This window comes from Fundulus heteroclitus, chromosome 4 (assembly GCF_011125445.2).
Source record: "Fundulus heteroclitus isolate FHET01 chromosome 4, MU-UCD_Fhet_4.1, whole genome shotgun sequence".
Classification (NCBI taxonomy): Eukaryota; Metazoa; Chordata; class Actinopteri; order Cyprinodontiformes; family Fundulidae; genus Fundulus; species Fundulus heteroclitus.
The window spans coordinates 37,367,876-37,385,481 of NC_046364.1; the positions used below are offsets into that span (position 1 = coordinate 37,367,876).

Consider the following 17,606-nt stretch of genomic DNA (forward strand, 5'->3'; position numbering starts at 1 on the left):
TGTGGTGTGCTGAGCTTGCCGTCTGATCGGACACCACATACTATAGGGACAAACATGTTTAATCTAAGATTTTTTATCGTTACGTGTGGTATCTCTTTGAAAACCGTCCGACTTTTTAAAATCCCGCCGTGTGACCCAGCCTTTAGTTCAACAGGTATGACTACTTTTACAAGGCATAGCATAAGCAAAGGTAATATGAAACTTAACCCAAACTTTTAAAATTACACTTGGGGTTTCGTTAATAACACAGGCCAGGTCTCAATATAATAGTCTTTATCTAGCATAACTCTCACCACCAGACAATAGACATTTTACTGAATGTCCATTACAAACACAAACCCAATCCATTCACATGCACGCTGTGAGACAGCTCACCGAGGCAAGAAGGGCCTCTTCAAAACTAAGTAATGCCTACTATCAATCAAAACAAACAGAAGTTGCTTATGCAGAAGCACACCAAACATCTTCTCCTCTAGAGCTGAATGGGCTCAGTGATCAGAAACACACTAACACTTTTTTTAATCACTCTCTTTTACACTCACATTCACTCCGAGCCTTCATCTGAAGTGATCCCATTTTGTCACAGCTGTAGCATTAAACAGCCATTTGAACAAGTGGAGAGCACTGCAGTGGATGGTGTGGCCTCTTCACAGACAGAGACACAATAACACACAGCCTGTTATTACTGCAAGAAACACTGTGTGTTTGAGAGTCAGGGAACAAGAGGGAGGAGAGAGAGAGAGAGCAAGGCAGTGGCAGGGAAATAGAAACTCACTTGAAAGAGGAAAAAGAAGAGGAAAAGAAGGGGGCAAACCACGATGGATGAGTGTAACATAAAAACTATAATTTAATACAGAGGCAGAGACGCCTCAGACAGAAATGTTGTGTTGGATTCAAGGAGTAGAGATACTACTGGAAGTAGTTCTGCAAAAGACAAGGAGGCAGAGAGAAGATTTGCTGTAAGGAGAAGGGTTGCAGCCTGATTATTTGGCTGTTTATGCAGAACACTAAGAGCTCTCCAATCAGAGTTGGAGACCTCTAAAAAAGGGGTTTCATAGACCGAGGGCCAAACAAATTCTATATATGAGTCTTCTCATTTTCTCACCCAGTCCTTTCTTGCTGATTCCAACCTCTGTGAACTCAGTGTTGAATTTTGCTATCCCCTCCAATCATTTTATCTCCCTTACTTGTCAAAAGGTGTTTTTAAGAGCAAGGGCACATGAAAAGTCTAAAAGCACAACACCTTCTCATGAAATCAAAATCTTAGAAACAGTTTTAAAAAATGTATAAGTGTGTTTATTGTGCAATGGTCTCTGTATCACATAGTTTTTAACAGGAGCAACTTGAAAGCCCCAATACACAGTTATAGCAAATGTTTTTGCATCATATATAGTATATTAAAGTTTGTGCAGTAAAAGTTGAAGCATTAGTAATAATTTCTAATGAAAAGTTTAGCATAGAGCTGGTATGAGAACTTTTATCAACTTGTACAATCAATAATTTGTGTTTTTTATATTACTTGCACTGGATGTAGAAAAAAAACACATACATTTAACTTTTTGGATTGGTAAAAGTTAAGGGTTTGGATTTACAGAGGTAGCTTAGGTCCTTCAGTGTTTGCAGCAATTTTCTGCAGATCTTTTATTAGTCTGTTGTGGAGAATGTAATCTCTTCTGCCATCATCTGTTGGGAGAGCAGCATCAGAGCAACTGAACTAAAGAAGATCAACAAGCTTATAAAGAAGGCCGTCTCTGTTCTCGGGATTCTTCTAGGACCTCTGGAGATGAATTTGCAAAGAAGAATTATTCATAAAATGAAGAACATTATGGACAACCCTGAGCAACTTCGTCATTAGACTGGCTTAGCTGTAAGACAGCCGGGATGGTTTTGTGTTTCTGTTTGAAAATTATTAAAAATTCAACTAATAACCAACATAGGATACAAAAGTAGCAGTAACATTAGTCAGCAATGACAATGAAGAATGTCGCAACATGCAAACATTTGCTTGCAGTTACCTTCGTACTGACAAATATGTCAAATATGTATTTGATCACTGTTGTGTTCAACTGCTCATGAGTTCGGCCGCATGCCTTTAACAATCTTTTACATTTTTCTATACTCCTGTTAGGTTTTGGGAAAGGAATAAACTGTATTCGACCCCTTCTGTATATATATCTATTTTGTCTGCACCATCAACACCAAGTCAAATTCCTTGTAAGTGCAAACCTACTTGGCAATAAACTTGATTCTGATTCTAACTCTAACCCTCCAGTAACCATTTCTCTTGCTCAACTGTCAGTTATTGGGTCAAACTAAACTAAGTTAGTTCATTACAAATATATGATGAATACATGGCAGATATTTCAATAATGGCTAGGTTTTCAACATAAAAATGTCCAGAATGTACAGAAAGAAAGAAAGGCATGGAGGATGGAAGGAAAGAATGATTGAAGCACTATAAATAAAATAGAAAAGAAAGGACAAAAAGGACAAAGGATGGAAGAAACACGGCACAGAAGAAAGGATAGAAGCTGGGAAGGAAGGAGCAGAGAGATGAAGGAAAGGGTCTTAGAATGAAGCAGGGAATGAAGAGAGGAAAAATGAAAAGAAAGAAGAAAGGATGAAAAAAAGGAATGAATCAAACAAGGAATCTCAGAAATAAGAAAATATGGAAAAAACAAAGGATGGGAGATACAGACAGATAAAAGGAAAGACACTAAAATGGAAAGGTGTAAAAGGATGGATGAAATTAAGGAAGAAAATAAGGACAGTAAGAAGAACAGAAGAAAAAATAAAGAGGAAAGAATGAAAGCTTAAAGAAAGGACAGATGGAAGGAACAAATTATGTATGAAAAATAAAATACTAAATAAAGTGTACTGATGGTGGGAGACATGATACACATTTCTGCAACCATTTGATGGACAATGTCTCCCACCCCATGCATGGACCTGTTGCAGCTTTTTCAGTGGTAGACTGCTGTATCCCAGATGCCCAAAGGAGCTCTTCCGCAGGTCCTTCATCCCAGCTGCTCAGAACAAACTCAATAACTGTTTACAACATGCTAATGGTTTTACGTGTTCTGATCATAAATCATTTACACTGTCTCTCACAGGTGCTGATGTCTATTTGCACATGTTTTTTTGCTACTCTAAATGTTGCTTGTACAATAATGCATATTGCATATTTTTCTCACTTTGTTGTCCAAACTGACTTGTGCAAGTGCTGTTTATTTTGAATATTTTCTTTTTAACCTGAATATGCAATATTATCATATTATTAATAATTGTGCAATACTTGCTCTGGTTTTATTTTTTTGACTTTTATTTTAGCCTGTCTGATAACTTCATTATTTGTTGCTTTAGAACTAACCTTTGATTAGATCAGCTTGTTTTTTTAAATTACTGATTAAGATTTATGTGTTTTTGCCATTATCACTCCCTAATTTCTCCACTTTAGGGCAATAAAGGAGTTTCTTATCTAATCTTATAATTAAATTTTGCAACACTACGTAATTATCACACAGCATCAATATATTTGAATGTACTTTATTTACATTCTTAACATTACTTGTTATTCTGGTCATTTTACTACTTCATCTTTTGAAATTAATGTGTCCACCTGTCAGTATTTAGCTGGGATTGCCTGTTTGTATAAAGTTGTGATACTTGGCAAAACAACCAGCATAAAATGGAGGAAAAAAGGTGGAGAAAACCGAACTAGAGAGAGGAGCAGCGCCTCTGGCCACACAACTCTGGGAGGAGCATAGAGGAGTGTTGCAAGGTAAATGAGTCCCTGGATCATGGCGCATGAAGCACATTCCCACATATCAGTGCATCTTTTTCTCTGCTTTTATTCACCAGCCTGGAAAGTTAATTGTTCTCTGCAGCAGTCTAAAGCCAGAAAGGAGATAGCATCACTAGAGTCGTGCCTTAACTCATTGGACCTCTGAAACGAATTAATTTCCCCCTATGAGGATTATAAAGTTTATCTTATCTACATATTAATAATTGCATGATTGTTAAAGAAGTTTATGTGCCCATTTCCTCCGCTGTTTAGGTGGTGGATCAGCCAAAACGACTCTCTCTGTTTCCACTATCTTCCTTCTTAAGACACTCTTAGGCTCACTAAAATATTTTTTTCATTTTAGGAGCTCTATTAAGGCCTAGGATACTTTGTGAAAAACTTTTATCTTACCAAGGAAGATCCTTCCTAAAACAACGTCACTAAGAGCTACTTGTAGTCTTAGGATTCTTTTTTAATACGGTCACTGGCCTTTATCTGAAAGTGAGAAGTAGAAAACCATTATTAAAACAGATCCATAAAAAGTCTTCTCGGGGGTTTGGCATAATCCGAGTAGGACCCAGTAAATCTGTTTTAGATGGTACTCTAGTCACATGAAACCCACATTTAACATTTTGATCAATATGCAGTGTTGTGTGGTAGAAAACCCTTGCAGCTTTAATTGAAGCAATTGTATGAGGTATTTACGGAGGACTGACTAAGCACACCACTGTTTTTTTGATTTCCCACCAGCATGTGTTAGTGACTTTTTTAACAACATATCATCTGTATAAAACTGTTCACGCTTAAATACACCCATTCTGACTGTGTAAGTGACACACAAATGCTCCAAAACCTCATATTGGTTTTGAGACACAGTTCTCCCGCTGTCTCCTGCTGTTTCACACTCTCTGACGGTTTCTTAATGGTAAACTAACAGATTGTAAACATGCTGCCAGGTTTTTCTCTCTCTATGTCTCCCTTGCCTTTATCAATCAGGCTCCCTCTTCCTTTAACAGTTTCCCAACTTTTCTCTTTCTTTACTTCTTTTCATTCCTCCTCATCTCCATTTATTTCAACATTCACTGTCTATTCCAATCCATTCTTCTAATCCCCGCTCTTTCTCCCTCTCTCTCTTTTGCTTTTCCTGGGGTATTTTTTAAACAATGTGTCCTTCATGTACGGTTGGTTACGGGGCGTACAGAAGGACATCATTAGCGCTGGTGGTTAAGCTGTAATTTACACCATTACCGAGGTAGGGGCCATTTTTATTGCCTAGTAAATTTCAGCTCTGAAATATTTAGACCATATGGCTCAATTTGTGTAATAACCTTAATTTCCAAGCACCCTTCAGCTCCCTTCAGCGCCGGCTGTTGTTGGCGGATGGCAGAGTGGGGTGTGCGTGTGCGCGTGGTTTGGATCTAAAGCACTTACGCGCACTAATAAACACAGAAACAGCTACATGGAAACATAGATATGGCTTAAAATGTGCATGGAACACAAAATCCTTTACATTGTGTTTTCCATATGCACTCAATGATTCAGTTGCTAACACACAGAAATGTGCACGCATGTATGCATGGCAGCAGCAGATTAATAGGGTGTCAGCTTCTGTTTGGGTGAGGGAGCGTCAGGCGTCGGCCAGATGGTTCTCAGGGATGATGACTGTCAGGGGTCCTGCTCTGATCAATGGGATGTATTAATACAGCATGCAAACACACACTGTTGCACATTCACACACAAACAATGCTTTTCATGAACACTGGTACGAGCAACAATATTGAGACATATGCATGCACACAATGTAACAAACACACATTTAGACACACATGTATGCCAACGGTCTCCTTCCACCAATGATCCCAAGGGCCACAGTGTAACATCTGGAAGAGCCAAGGGAGGGAGGAGAGGACAGCAAAGTAAAGGAGGAAATAGAGAGAGGAGGAAAGGATGGGAGACACAAAGAAAGAGCAAAATATCCAATGGAAGAGAGGAAAAAAAGGAAGATGAGATACACAGAAACTGACAGGATCAGAGATAATGGTGGGTTTATAAGAGTTGTTAAATGGTGAAAAAGCAAAAAGATGGTACAACTGGACTGAGAAAAACACAGATGATGGTGAAAGGCTAAGAAAAAGAAAGCTCAGAGGTATGCAGAGATTGTTTGAGATGAATGATCTAGAAACCTTAAGAAGGAGGTGAGTTCAAAGACCTAAATACATGGCACTAGACAGAAGAGTAGGAAGAGAGAAGGATAAAGGATGAAACATGGAAAATATGAGAGATCGTGGGGAGTTTAAGAGGGAACAAACAACAAGAGTGAGAGCAAAATGGTTAAAATAAAGCCAGGAAGCAAACAAGAAGAAAGGGAACCACAGTGATCAAATAAGAACCCTCATGTTTAGAGAATAACAGCTAGAAGGTTATAAGAAAATTTAAGTTTTATTTGAAGCTTTGTGGGTGTGTGTGAATGTGTTTGTGTGTGTGTGTGTGTGTGTGTGTGTGTGCGCTTGCGTGTGCGTGTGCAGGTGCATGGGTGCGGGTCTAGCGAGCCAGGCTGCCTGTGTTTCATACCCTCATTCCGTCTGATTGCCAAGACGACCCCATTAATCAGCCAAGCTGGCACAAAGCAGGGTTTCCAGCCCAGTCTGAGATCAATACACATGCAAATATACACAAACCAAATGGACATGCACATATGTTCAAACAATACTTAAAGAAAGAGGGGGAAATGTTGACGAAGAAATGGGTACACGCTAAGAGTGAAGTGTGTGAGAGGAACGGAAGGAAAGGAGGTGTGCCTGTGAGTAAGATCACTAAACTGTGACCTTTTAAACATATAAGGTGTTAATAAGGTCTAAAATGTTCAAAAATGGGCACATTTGTTAAAACCTTTGTTAAAGTTGTGTAGCTTTAAAATAAAACCATCTCTTGTTGAAACAACACTTTGTCAGAAATTAATGTAACTTATTAACTGGATTGACTGTTGTTAAAAGGGCCATGACAACAAATTTCATTTTTCTGAGGTTTTGGCGGTATAATATGATCTGTTAATGAGGACATGTGAATGTCTAAATTTAATACCAAAGGACCTGCGCTTGGCAGTCAGCTTTGTTAATTTGTTAAAAAACGGTCTGATCAGAAAATGTGTTGTCTTTCTATGTAATACATATTCTCCAATCAGAGCACACCATCAAGCAAACCTCCTCCCCTCCTCTCCCAGCTAATACACTGTCTGTAAGTAAGGAGGAGCAGCGAGCAGCCCCATATCAGCTTCCCTGTATCGGCTTAAACAGGAGGCAGTCACCACTGAAGCCGCGGAGCACAAATATCCCATTATCCAATCTCAAACTAACTTCACAGTGGTTACTAAAAAGGGGAGCTGATATGTCTCAGGGTGGTCTAAAATGCATGAAGTTTACACTTACTCCCAAAAGACAAGAGAATCTCAGAAGAGTTTATGAGGACTTTATTGAAATCTATTTCCCGTGGGGGAATTCAAGTCGGGATTTTCGAACGGCTTTAAAAAAAACAACAACAAAAAACCTTCTGTACCAACACGGAATATGGCGACCACAACCCAGTCGTTACCCGTAAGTTTATTTAATTTCTAAATGCTGTCAAGTGTAAGAAAGGTATGTTTGTAAGAACCGGATTCCAGCTGTGGCGGAGAGCTCACTAGGGTACTGGGTAGTAGGTGTGGCTATTTATTTCTGTCCCACTGTGTTGAGTCGCACCGCCAGGTTAAAGCATTTTGGTCATATTGGCTGTCAGTGTGGCTAACCAAAAGTTTTAAACTGTCCGACAAGCTGTAACACAAACACTTCCACCTGCCATAAAAGCATAAATGGTTTTGTAACGGAGTGTTACGCCGAGGAGAGAGGTGTGGATGGAGGAGGAAAGGGGTGTGGGGGGCCGCGGTTGACAGGTTTTCCAAATATGGTTGTAGCCAATCAGAGTGAAGTCAGTTTAGTAGAGCTGCATTTCATTACCGCAACCAACCCTTTTACTGAGGAGGGAAATCTGACCTGACAAAACAAAAAGTTGACATTATTTTTTTAAATGAAATTCTTTGGAGAAGTTACTTATGCAGCAATATCAACTACATGAAATGGTTTATACAGTGATGTCATGGCACCTGTGGCACCAGTGGCACAATATGTTGAAATCTTTAACAGTACATTTGAAATAAGAGCACCTAATGCATTTTATTTACTTTATACTTTAGATTTGTAAAGTACTTTGTAATGACATGTGTTGTGATTTGGCATTATATAAATGAAATTGAATTTAAAAATGTAAGATTGGTCCATTTTAGGGTAGCTTTGAATTATTAACTGATGATTTTCTGTTTCATTGGGATTTAAATATGATGTAAGGCTTTTAGCCACAGCCATTTTGTTGAATGGGGATCCATGCTTATCTGGCCACCAGGATTTTAAGATGGGTAAAATAAAATGTCCAACACCACTCTCAGAGAACTTCAGCAAAGAGTGTCATCCTGAGTTCACCTACTATGTTTGTAGTGTTAAGTAATGTACAAAAACTGATATTCAAAATGATGTGTCCTCTGCTACGTACACAATGGGATTTGGAAAAAATAGACTATATTTTTCCTAAATGTTATGCAAGTATGTCCCCAAAACTATGCTGACTTCTGTGTGAGGTGAAAGCTGAGAGAGCGTGAAAAATATATGGAGGGGAAACAGTGATGGACCATGATGATCTGACCAGTCACACACAGAAGCAAGAAGCTGTTTCCAGTCAAGTCTACAAAATAAGTTAAGTCCACATGTTTAGAATTGTTGTTCTTATTCTATGTAATCATTCTTTAATATTTTAGCAAAATATCTTTTCAAAAACGTTTAAGATGTGCTTCTGAATTCATATAGAGGAACTGCTGAACCTCCAACAACTGTGCCAACATGAAAAAAAGTCAATGGCTCCATGGTGAGACAACCTTGAGGCCGGGTTTGACAAATATTGTTCAGATATTCTCCATGCACTGAGCTGAGGAATGGTATTTTTAGAGCATGTCAAGGGACCCAGTCCGGATCGCTGAGAGTTGACACAAGGCCCAAGATGTGTCATCAGTTTATCTCAGGCTGTTTTTGTGCATCAGAACTTGTCCGACTTTAAAGGCCTTCCTCTTGTGTGTTATTCTTTTCTTTGTCCAAACTATATTCTCTCTCTCTCTCTCTCTCTCTCTCTCTCTCTCTCTCTCTCTCTCTCTCTCTCTCTCTCTATATATATATATATATATATATATATATATATATATATATATACACATATAAATATATATATATATTCCAACAGCAACAATCATCAGTTCAGCAAAGTTACTTTTATACATTTCTTTACCTTGACATATTTCTAAAAAGCTCTGAAATCAGAACATTACATGGGCTGTTCTTGATAAGACCGACAGCATGCACATGCCTCTGCATAGTGGTGCTCTGTACACTTACTTATAGTTAACACAAAAGAGTGCAGGCACCAGGTGTCATAAATACAAAGAGCCGCAACATGTTATCATTGCAAAAGCAGATGTCCAATGATCACATGTGAGAGCAACATATGAAGCAAAGCCTTTCTCTAACAGGTTTTGCTCCGTTGCTTTCTGGTTTTTGTACGACATCTCTGTTCTGGACATTACTGTTAGCCTCTCAGGTAAATGATAAGCAGAGTTCTTTTTTCAATAGCAAGCTTGACTGAGCAAACAGAAGTGTACGTCAATGCAGAAGAGCTACTTTTCAAATAAATCTTTGCACTAATTCATTTTATCGTGTCAAAGTAAAAAAAATAATGTATCGCGATAATTTTAATAATAAATGTCTCACATGTTACTTTGTTAAAAAAATTCTAGTAGAGGATTTTTTTTCTTGATTACATTTTCTCAAACAAACAGGGTGTAGTCTTTCTAAAAATATCAGCAAAAGGTTGTTCTTCTATAATAAAATGTTTATTTACATGTTGTTATAAATCTTTATAAGGAATGTCAATAGATGTATCAGTATATCTTTTTTTAAATACACCTGCTTATTTCACACAGTTATTTTAATGCAATATCTTCATTTACCAGAGCAGCTAAGGCCACTTTTAGCCAGCGGAATGGGAACCTTGTTGTTTCTTCTACCTTCTTTGTATATTCTTGGAAAATGGAGTGAATGTCTTGAAGGCTGCTCCGTGACAAATGACCACCCCCAAAATGAGTCTATGCCATGTCAATGAGCCTCTCTCGCACACACAAACACAGAGTGGCCCATATCAATGAGAAGGTGAAAGGTCTCCATTTACATCTTGTATTAATTATGAGTGACAAGCCAAAGGTCACAGAGGAAGAAGAGGCCACACGTATGGACAGAATATAGATCTATACTTCTACCTCTCGTCCCTCTCAGTCCCTTATCTATCATGCCTGTCTCAACCCCCCACTTGGTGATTCACTCTTCTTTTTAATCCTCCTTCCGGTTCTCCTCCTACCCATTCTGAGCAGTGTTTAATTTTCTAAACTTTTCTAGCAATCCCCCTTTTCTTTGGTTTGATAGTTTAAAACCTTGTTCTTTAACTGAACTTTTTATCACATTGTAAGTACAGGTAGTTTTAACTATTCCTTTTTTTCCAGCAACATTGGACTTTTTTCCCATCTTATTTAAATAGTTTCTTCCTATGTTCTCTCTTTTTCAGATGACCAGATGTTAGTAGATTATACAACAGAGTTCAGGTATTAATGCAGATGCACATTGTGCACTGAGACGTTGCCAACTGAGGCTGCCAAGAGGCCGAATGTGGGTAAACTTAGCTGCAAGCTCATATTGAGCGTAGATGTCAGGTGTTAACAGAAATATCTGTGCTAGAGTGTATGAGTGTGTCAGGGTATTTGTAGGTGTGTGTTACTTCTACTTTACTTATTCACTGTTAGAACATGAGGCATGGCACAGAACTGAGGTAAGGACCCTGGAGGATAGCAGGTGACGGGTTGTGAGTCTGTGTGAGTGTGTCTTCAGACCTCTCGCTGGCAAACAGATGGCAAAAGCACCACAGGTAGAGTCTAAATTTCTTCACATGCATCGCAGATGACAATGACACACAATCACAAATTATATAATGTGTTCTTGGCACAGACCTTTGTGCCTTTTTACCATTAAGTTTTTAAAGTTAGTGAAAACTGTGATTTAGCATGTTTGAGGATCTATACCAATAAATAAAATCAAATTTATTATGACCAATTGCGAATCATGATGTGCGTTTTTTACCTCTACGGTGAGAGCTGTAAAAATAGTTGAGTTGAGAGTTGGGTCTTGCTGGTGCTTCATGTAAACCAGTCTATAATGGGAAATAAGACCATTGGGCTTTCCTGGTTCACTCCATCTCATGTAGACGGAATATGCGCCTGTCAAAGTACAAAGCATGTATCTCATGGACTAAATACAGAAATATGTAAATGTCTGATTTGCATTATCATTTAAAACTTACCAGTGGGTTTGACAACAGGGGGTGCCAGTTCTTGTGGCTTTGCCTGTAAAGTTTGGGCTAGAGCCCACTCACTCACAACTGAGCCTTTGGAATTGTGAGCGCGAACCTTGTACTGGAAGAAGCTGAATGGTTGCAGGGTGGGGCTGGCATCAACAAATTCAAGTGGCCCGGTAGACCAAATAAAAACCAGCAGCTCCTCCTCTGTTCCTAATGGTCGTCTGAAATAAAAGATATGAGACTTTCTTTTCAAAACTGTTTATTTTTCCTGGTTGCTGTCAAATGTGGACAGTCAGGTGTCTATGTTCTAACACAAAAGCACCAATGAAGAACTATATTTCAATGTTATGGCCAACGGGTGTAGTTTGATTAGGCTACTTTAAACGACATCAAGGTTGATAAACTCAGGTTCTCTCAATATTCAACCTGAGGGATAAATTCATTACCCCTGCAATAACCCCTTATTCATTTAAAGTATAAGCAGGAGATTTCTTTGTATTTCTGTAAGATTAGAGATTATTTAGGATGATAAGTGTAGAGCCACCTTTGAACTGTCAGCTTTAGACTCTTAAACAACCAGGGATTGAACTTGAAGGAGTCCCTTACTGTTGGTCAGAAGTTGCTGTTTTCATTCAATTAATCAATTTGATTTTTGCTCTGATGATTCTGTTACCTTCATCTCTTTCCTTCTGTAAGATGGAGGGACAATCAATGTGTTTCTTTCTGCTTAGAGGTCCCTTGGAAACTGGAAACTTTTGCTCAAGCCCAGGGCCCTGGATGTCTCTTAATGAAAGTTACTAAATCCAGTTCACAAGATGCTGAGCACTGCTAAGGTGTAGAGGTAAAATTATTATCTTGCAAAGTTTCACATAAAAATGCACATTTGCTGTTTTTCTCCTTTCTATGACCAAGATCTGCTTCTCAGTGGAAGCTTCAGAAGGAAGCGTAAGTTCAGCCAAGAAACCATTTCACACTTTTTGTTTAAATCATTTTTGTTTTTCTAAAGCTGCAAAACCTAAATGGCCCCTTGTCCCAAAAACATACTAAGTAATATAAAAAAAGACTGTAGGAGATTTTTTAAAAGGTGACATTAAAGAATAACATTCTTCTTCTTATTCTAGGATTTAGAACAAAATAACTACATCTTTCTTATAACAGAATTACTATTTCTTTATTTCTTGGGGCATTTCAATATTTGTAGAAAATATTTTGTGGCCTAAAGAAAAATATTTTTTTTTCTTGTTGTACCATTACTGATACTCTGTTTTGAAGAGTCAAAGGAGATATTTTTGGGAAGCACATTGAAATCTGCTTAATTTATAATCTTTGTAAACTTTAAATCTTAGAAGATTGATTGGTTTTACAACATTTTTGGCAAACGGTAAGGACCATTGTTTAGCGCCCAAAGAGCCCCATCCAGTTATAAAACCCCCGGACTAGACAGAGGCCCGACATGTTACCAATCTACTATCATAGCCAAAATACTATATCACGTGTAGGGCCATTTTCACATTCAAAGTTTCAAAAATGTAAATAATTTTTAAAGTTGGACTATTTCAAAGCTTTCAGATTTTTTTTGAATAGTGAACATATGATTGACCATAAAAAAATAAATATTTGAAGTGATCTCCAGAGGAAAGAAATTATGTTGGTGAATGGTCATGAGCATAGAAGAATAAGACCATGTCAAAACAATGCATAATTTCAAATGGCCAAACAGGCATGCACAAAAAAATTGTGAACACACATAAGAAGTGAAATGTAATAAGAGCTGTGGTTAAAATTATATACCTGTAGCTCCTAATCAAAGATAACCATATAACTTATTTTTAATATGATTTATGGACTGACAAAACACATCCCTATTTCTACCTAAGCATATTATCAGCTACACAGTTCTACCTGTATGCAGCAGTTAAGTAGTTTACCTCAAATACAATGTTAAACCTGTTAGCTTTCTTAAAGGATTTCAGTATAGTTCGATGCCCTTTTAGAGCCTTGGAGATAAACACCCTTAGTTTCTGGGGAATTGCAATAAAAAATGTAGCACCACGTCTTAAACATTGTGTTCCTGGCTGATGCAAGCATCCTGATACCTTGGTAAGACCACTGGTCTTTGATTGTGCAGGCTTTCAGGTGTGTGACACAGAGAAAGAGAGACATTTTCCCGTTTTATCCAAGTCCCTGTCTGCCTGAGTCGGAGGATTCCAGATGTGTCAGAGGGGGCGTGTGTGTGCTGCTATGCTAATGCTTGTTTCCTGAGGACTTAAAGGGCTTAGTCTGGTCTGACCCTGCATACAGATCACACACTCTTTGGTCAACAAGCTGACCACGACCTTCAGCATGCTTTATATACACATACAGATGCACAATCACACACAGAGTGGAAGCTGGTGAGTAAACTTTTACCTGAGGAAACATTAATAAACTTTCTGTACATATACACATAGACATATGCACATATTATTATGACTAATTATAACAAATACTGTGTATGTGTTTTTTTATACCTCATGTTTATATAGCTTAGTTAAAAAGTACATTGTGGGTAAACTAAAGCATATGAATACTTTAGCATCAGTAAAAAATAATGTCATTCTGACACCTCTCATTCATCTTAATTTTTTTTGTTCTGTATGTATGTCACCTGTATATATGGTAGGAAGTGATGAGCCCATTCGGTTTCTTTGGAGGTGTCCACTGGATCTCCAAAACACTAGACCCTAGTGCCTTTGCTGTAGGGGGCTGCAGACCTTCTGGGGTTTTCTCTAAAGTACGGAGGTAGACACCCTCTCCGACTCCACATCCCTCTAAAATGACCAAAACAGAGATCAAATGTCATAACACAACTTTCAGAGTTTATTGACATTGCATCATATAAATTAATCTAATACAATTTACAGTCTAGGTGAAGGATTCTCTCTTCTCTGCTATGCTTGCTAATTCCTCTGTGTATTACCTTTTTGTTTTTTTCAGATTTTAGTTTAAAAGAGAGACGCTGTTTTAAATCAATAGATACTTGCCATCTTGACAGGCCTGCACTCTTATGTAGTAAGTGGTGAAAGGCTCTAGATCCGTCACAGAGAGGTGCAAGTCTTCCCCAGCATACCGACTTATGGCATTGCGACTTCCTGGATTTAACAGGACACTGTAGAACACAGGCTGGCTGCTGTTTAGCTGAGCTGTGAAAAAGACATGATGTGATTAGCTTCAGGAAGATTTTTTGTTTGGAAACTTTATAACAGAAATAAATAAATGAAGCACAATTCTAATCTCTTCAATTCAACAATCAACCATCAGCCTGATCATTAGTAAATAAACTGAAGTTAGGATATCAACAGTTCCATTAAGAGGATTAAAGAAACCAATGCTTAACTCTTATGAGTTTTAAGCTAATTTAGATGCTTTTTAAAGATTACAAAGTTAATTACTAAACAAGTTAGAAAGACTGAATTTTCAGTAATTAATCCCAAGGCCTCAACTTGAGGGAACATGTTGCTCTGATGAACACAATGAAAACCCTACAGCCAGAGTAGTCAGCTACTGGGTCCGATATGGAACAAAATAAACATATTTTCACCTCACAACCTGCCGTAAAAAAACAGATGTACCTCCACTTAAGTGGATTTATTGCTCTTTTAATCTTGATACACACACACACACATACATACATACATACATACATACACATATATATATATATATATATATATATATATATATATATATATATATATATATATATATATATATATATATAGTACAATAGTAAGTACATTATGTATTCAGAAGAAGGAGGTTAAAAAAAAAGTTAGAGCTCTGTGAAAGCTGCAGGCCTGTAAAAACTCTAACCAATTCTGTCATTCGGTCTGAATGGAAAGAATCAATCATATGCGTTCATCTCCCAAATGTGCTCTGGTCTTATTTCTTTCTTCTGAGGCCTTCCTCTTCTTCTCATAAACATGTAAGACAGTTTTCTTCCAGCAACTCTCAGCCATTTTCAGAGTATATGGTGAGCGCAGTGAAGCTACAATGAGTGGCTTAAACTGTAATGATCTTGTATGCTGGGAACCCGATATTCAAGCCAAACACAGATGTCTGTGTGCTAAATGTTTATTATTATAAGGAATAAGGTGACAGGGAACACAGACAGGAATGGAGGAATAGCAGGCAGAGCGAAGAGGCACTGGGAAAGATCATACATTGGCAGCAGGATCAGATGAGACGTTCTGGCACTGGAAGCTAGACTGAAGCAGGTACATGTAGGGAGAGAACCAGGTGGAATAACTTGAAGTAATTTGTGGCAGCAGCAAGTGGAGCTGATTAAATGCTGAATGGTGGTAGGAAAGGTGACATGGAGTGAGAGTGAAAAGTCCAAAAACAAAAACGAGGACAACAGCAAGAGGAAACTAGCAAGGAACGAGCACAGGATCTCCTGAAGTCCACTGGCAACTCCATAGTCTTTAGCAGTTTTAGCTCCAGGTGGTTTTGGGCAGTGGTGGACACAGCTTATTAAAAAGTTAGCTTCGCAAACTCATGTACCGCAAACAAAAATATTAGCAATCGAGGGTTGCCATAGGGCAATGAACTGGCCGGTGTTTTGTAAAGAAGTGTTGGAAAAAAACAGAGTTCCACAGAGCCATGCAGCGACCCAGAAGCCCAGCTCAGAGTCCAGTCTCCTTCCACCTCAAGCAGTGCCGGTCACAATCCCAGAAAGCTTGGTTACACTACTAATTAAAAGGATTAAAATCACACAGCGTCACGTTGTTTACAGAAAAAAAGGTGGATACCGGCATATCTGTTCTTGGGCAATGGGAGCCGACTGTATCATAGAAGAAGAAAGGTAAGGTGGAAACAGCTCGACTATTAACAATGGATTTTTTTTGTGGAGCCGTCACTCTTCCTGCTGTAGAGAAATCTGTGTGGATGGGTATTGCGAGCCTGAAAGTGACGTAAATGGCGGATGAATATTCTGTTGTGAACGTTACTTACAGTTATCGAAACTCAATAAAATGGACGATCACCAGTCCACAAGCAATTTTTAAACTTAGCTTGAATGATATTGCGATGAAGAAAGAGTTAGGCCTGAAATTATCTGTTTTTGTATTATTGCGACTGTCCCCACCACTGGTTCTGGACGCACCAGTGGATCAGCCAATACACTTCCTGTCTGTATGCAGACTCATCACCGTCCTGGACCATCCCAAGAGTTTTGCAGATGTGCAGCCTTTATTATACAGTGGGAAGAGGAGAGGGGAGAGAACACACACTTGGGGTCGCCGGTGTTGATTAATCTGGGGTGGGAGGAGAAGAAGAGGAGAAGATGCTCCTTAGCCTCACCTGCTGCTGGGGGTCCATCAGGAAGCTGATGGTTATCCACCAACAGGTGAAGGGAGACACTGTGAGCTGGGTGAGCTTCTAATACGTCGTTTATTGACCAGTGTATAACCATGCTTGATTGGACGCAAGCTCCCATGACCTCTTCAGGAGAATTGCCAAAAAAATTTGTGAGGGAACTACACAATAATAGACAGAAGATGAAGGCAACTTTTAACGCAACCGGGGCTTCCTTAACACCTCAGCAGAGCCTCGGGCTGACAGCCTTCATGGCCCGTCTCATTAATTCACGCAAAAGCAGACTTGACCAGGTATTTTCAACAGGCTAAGATTTTCCTTACTAAAAATAGTTTGATGAAATCAAACTAATAATTTTTTTATAAAAATCGAGTTATTGATTAGTCAAATTATTGACTAGTTTTGATGAATTTAAACTTGATTTGAACGAAACTTTCTTTCTTCAATGTCTTAAAATAAGCTCTCTTGTATATTAGATCCATATAGGGATTTTCAAGGTTTCAATGAGCTACAGTTGTTTAATTTCTGCAGTGAAAAAATAAAACCCATCTCATAATCATGTCGATCGTAGATATTTTGGCTTTACAATGCAGATAGTCTGGCCTGGAACCAGACAAATGCTCACAAACGTATAGAGACGCCACACACACACACACACACACACACACACACACACACACACACACACACACACACTGAGACTTTGTTAATATTCTCACAGGAGGGTTTTTCCATAATTCAGGCCAACTGTATTGTGATGGGTTATTCAACATTCATGAACTCTAGATATCTCGAGAACGAACTGATTACTAGACAAATGAAAGACTTCAATTATTCACCCCCAACTCACATTTCCACACAAGCACCTAAAAACATACACACGCACAGACACACATACCTGTGACTTCAGCATATAGAGCTTTTCATATGGAGCGTGCTGTTCCACATAACACACACACACACACACACACACACACACACACAAATAAGGATT

The 17,606-nt window shown here is 38.5% G+C and overlaps 1 protein-coding gene across 1 annotated transcript in view; it reads right to left on the reverse strand.

Annotated features, from left to right (window-relative positions):
• The window catches only part of ush2a (Usher syndrome 2A (autosomal recessive, mild)), a 292,843-nt gene that overhangs the window by 15,629 nt on the left and 259,608 nt on the right, over window positions 1–17,606 (reverse strand). The window contains exons 71-74 of the mRNA XM_036135732.1: window positions 14,281–14,439; window positions 13,905–14,067; window positions 11,261–11,478; window positions 11,041–11,177 (exon numbers count right to left, since the gene is read on the reverse strand). Coding sequence (XP_035991625.1) covers window positions 11,041–11,177; window positions 11,261–11,478; window positions 13,905–14,067; window positions 14,281–14,439 — 677 coding nt within the window. The remainder of the gene's footprint in view (window positions 1–11,040; window positions 11,178–11,260; window positions 11,479–13,904; window positions 14,068–14,280; window positions 14,440–17,606) is intronic.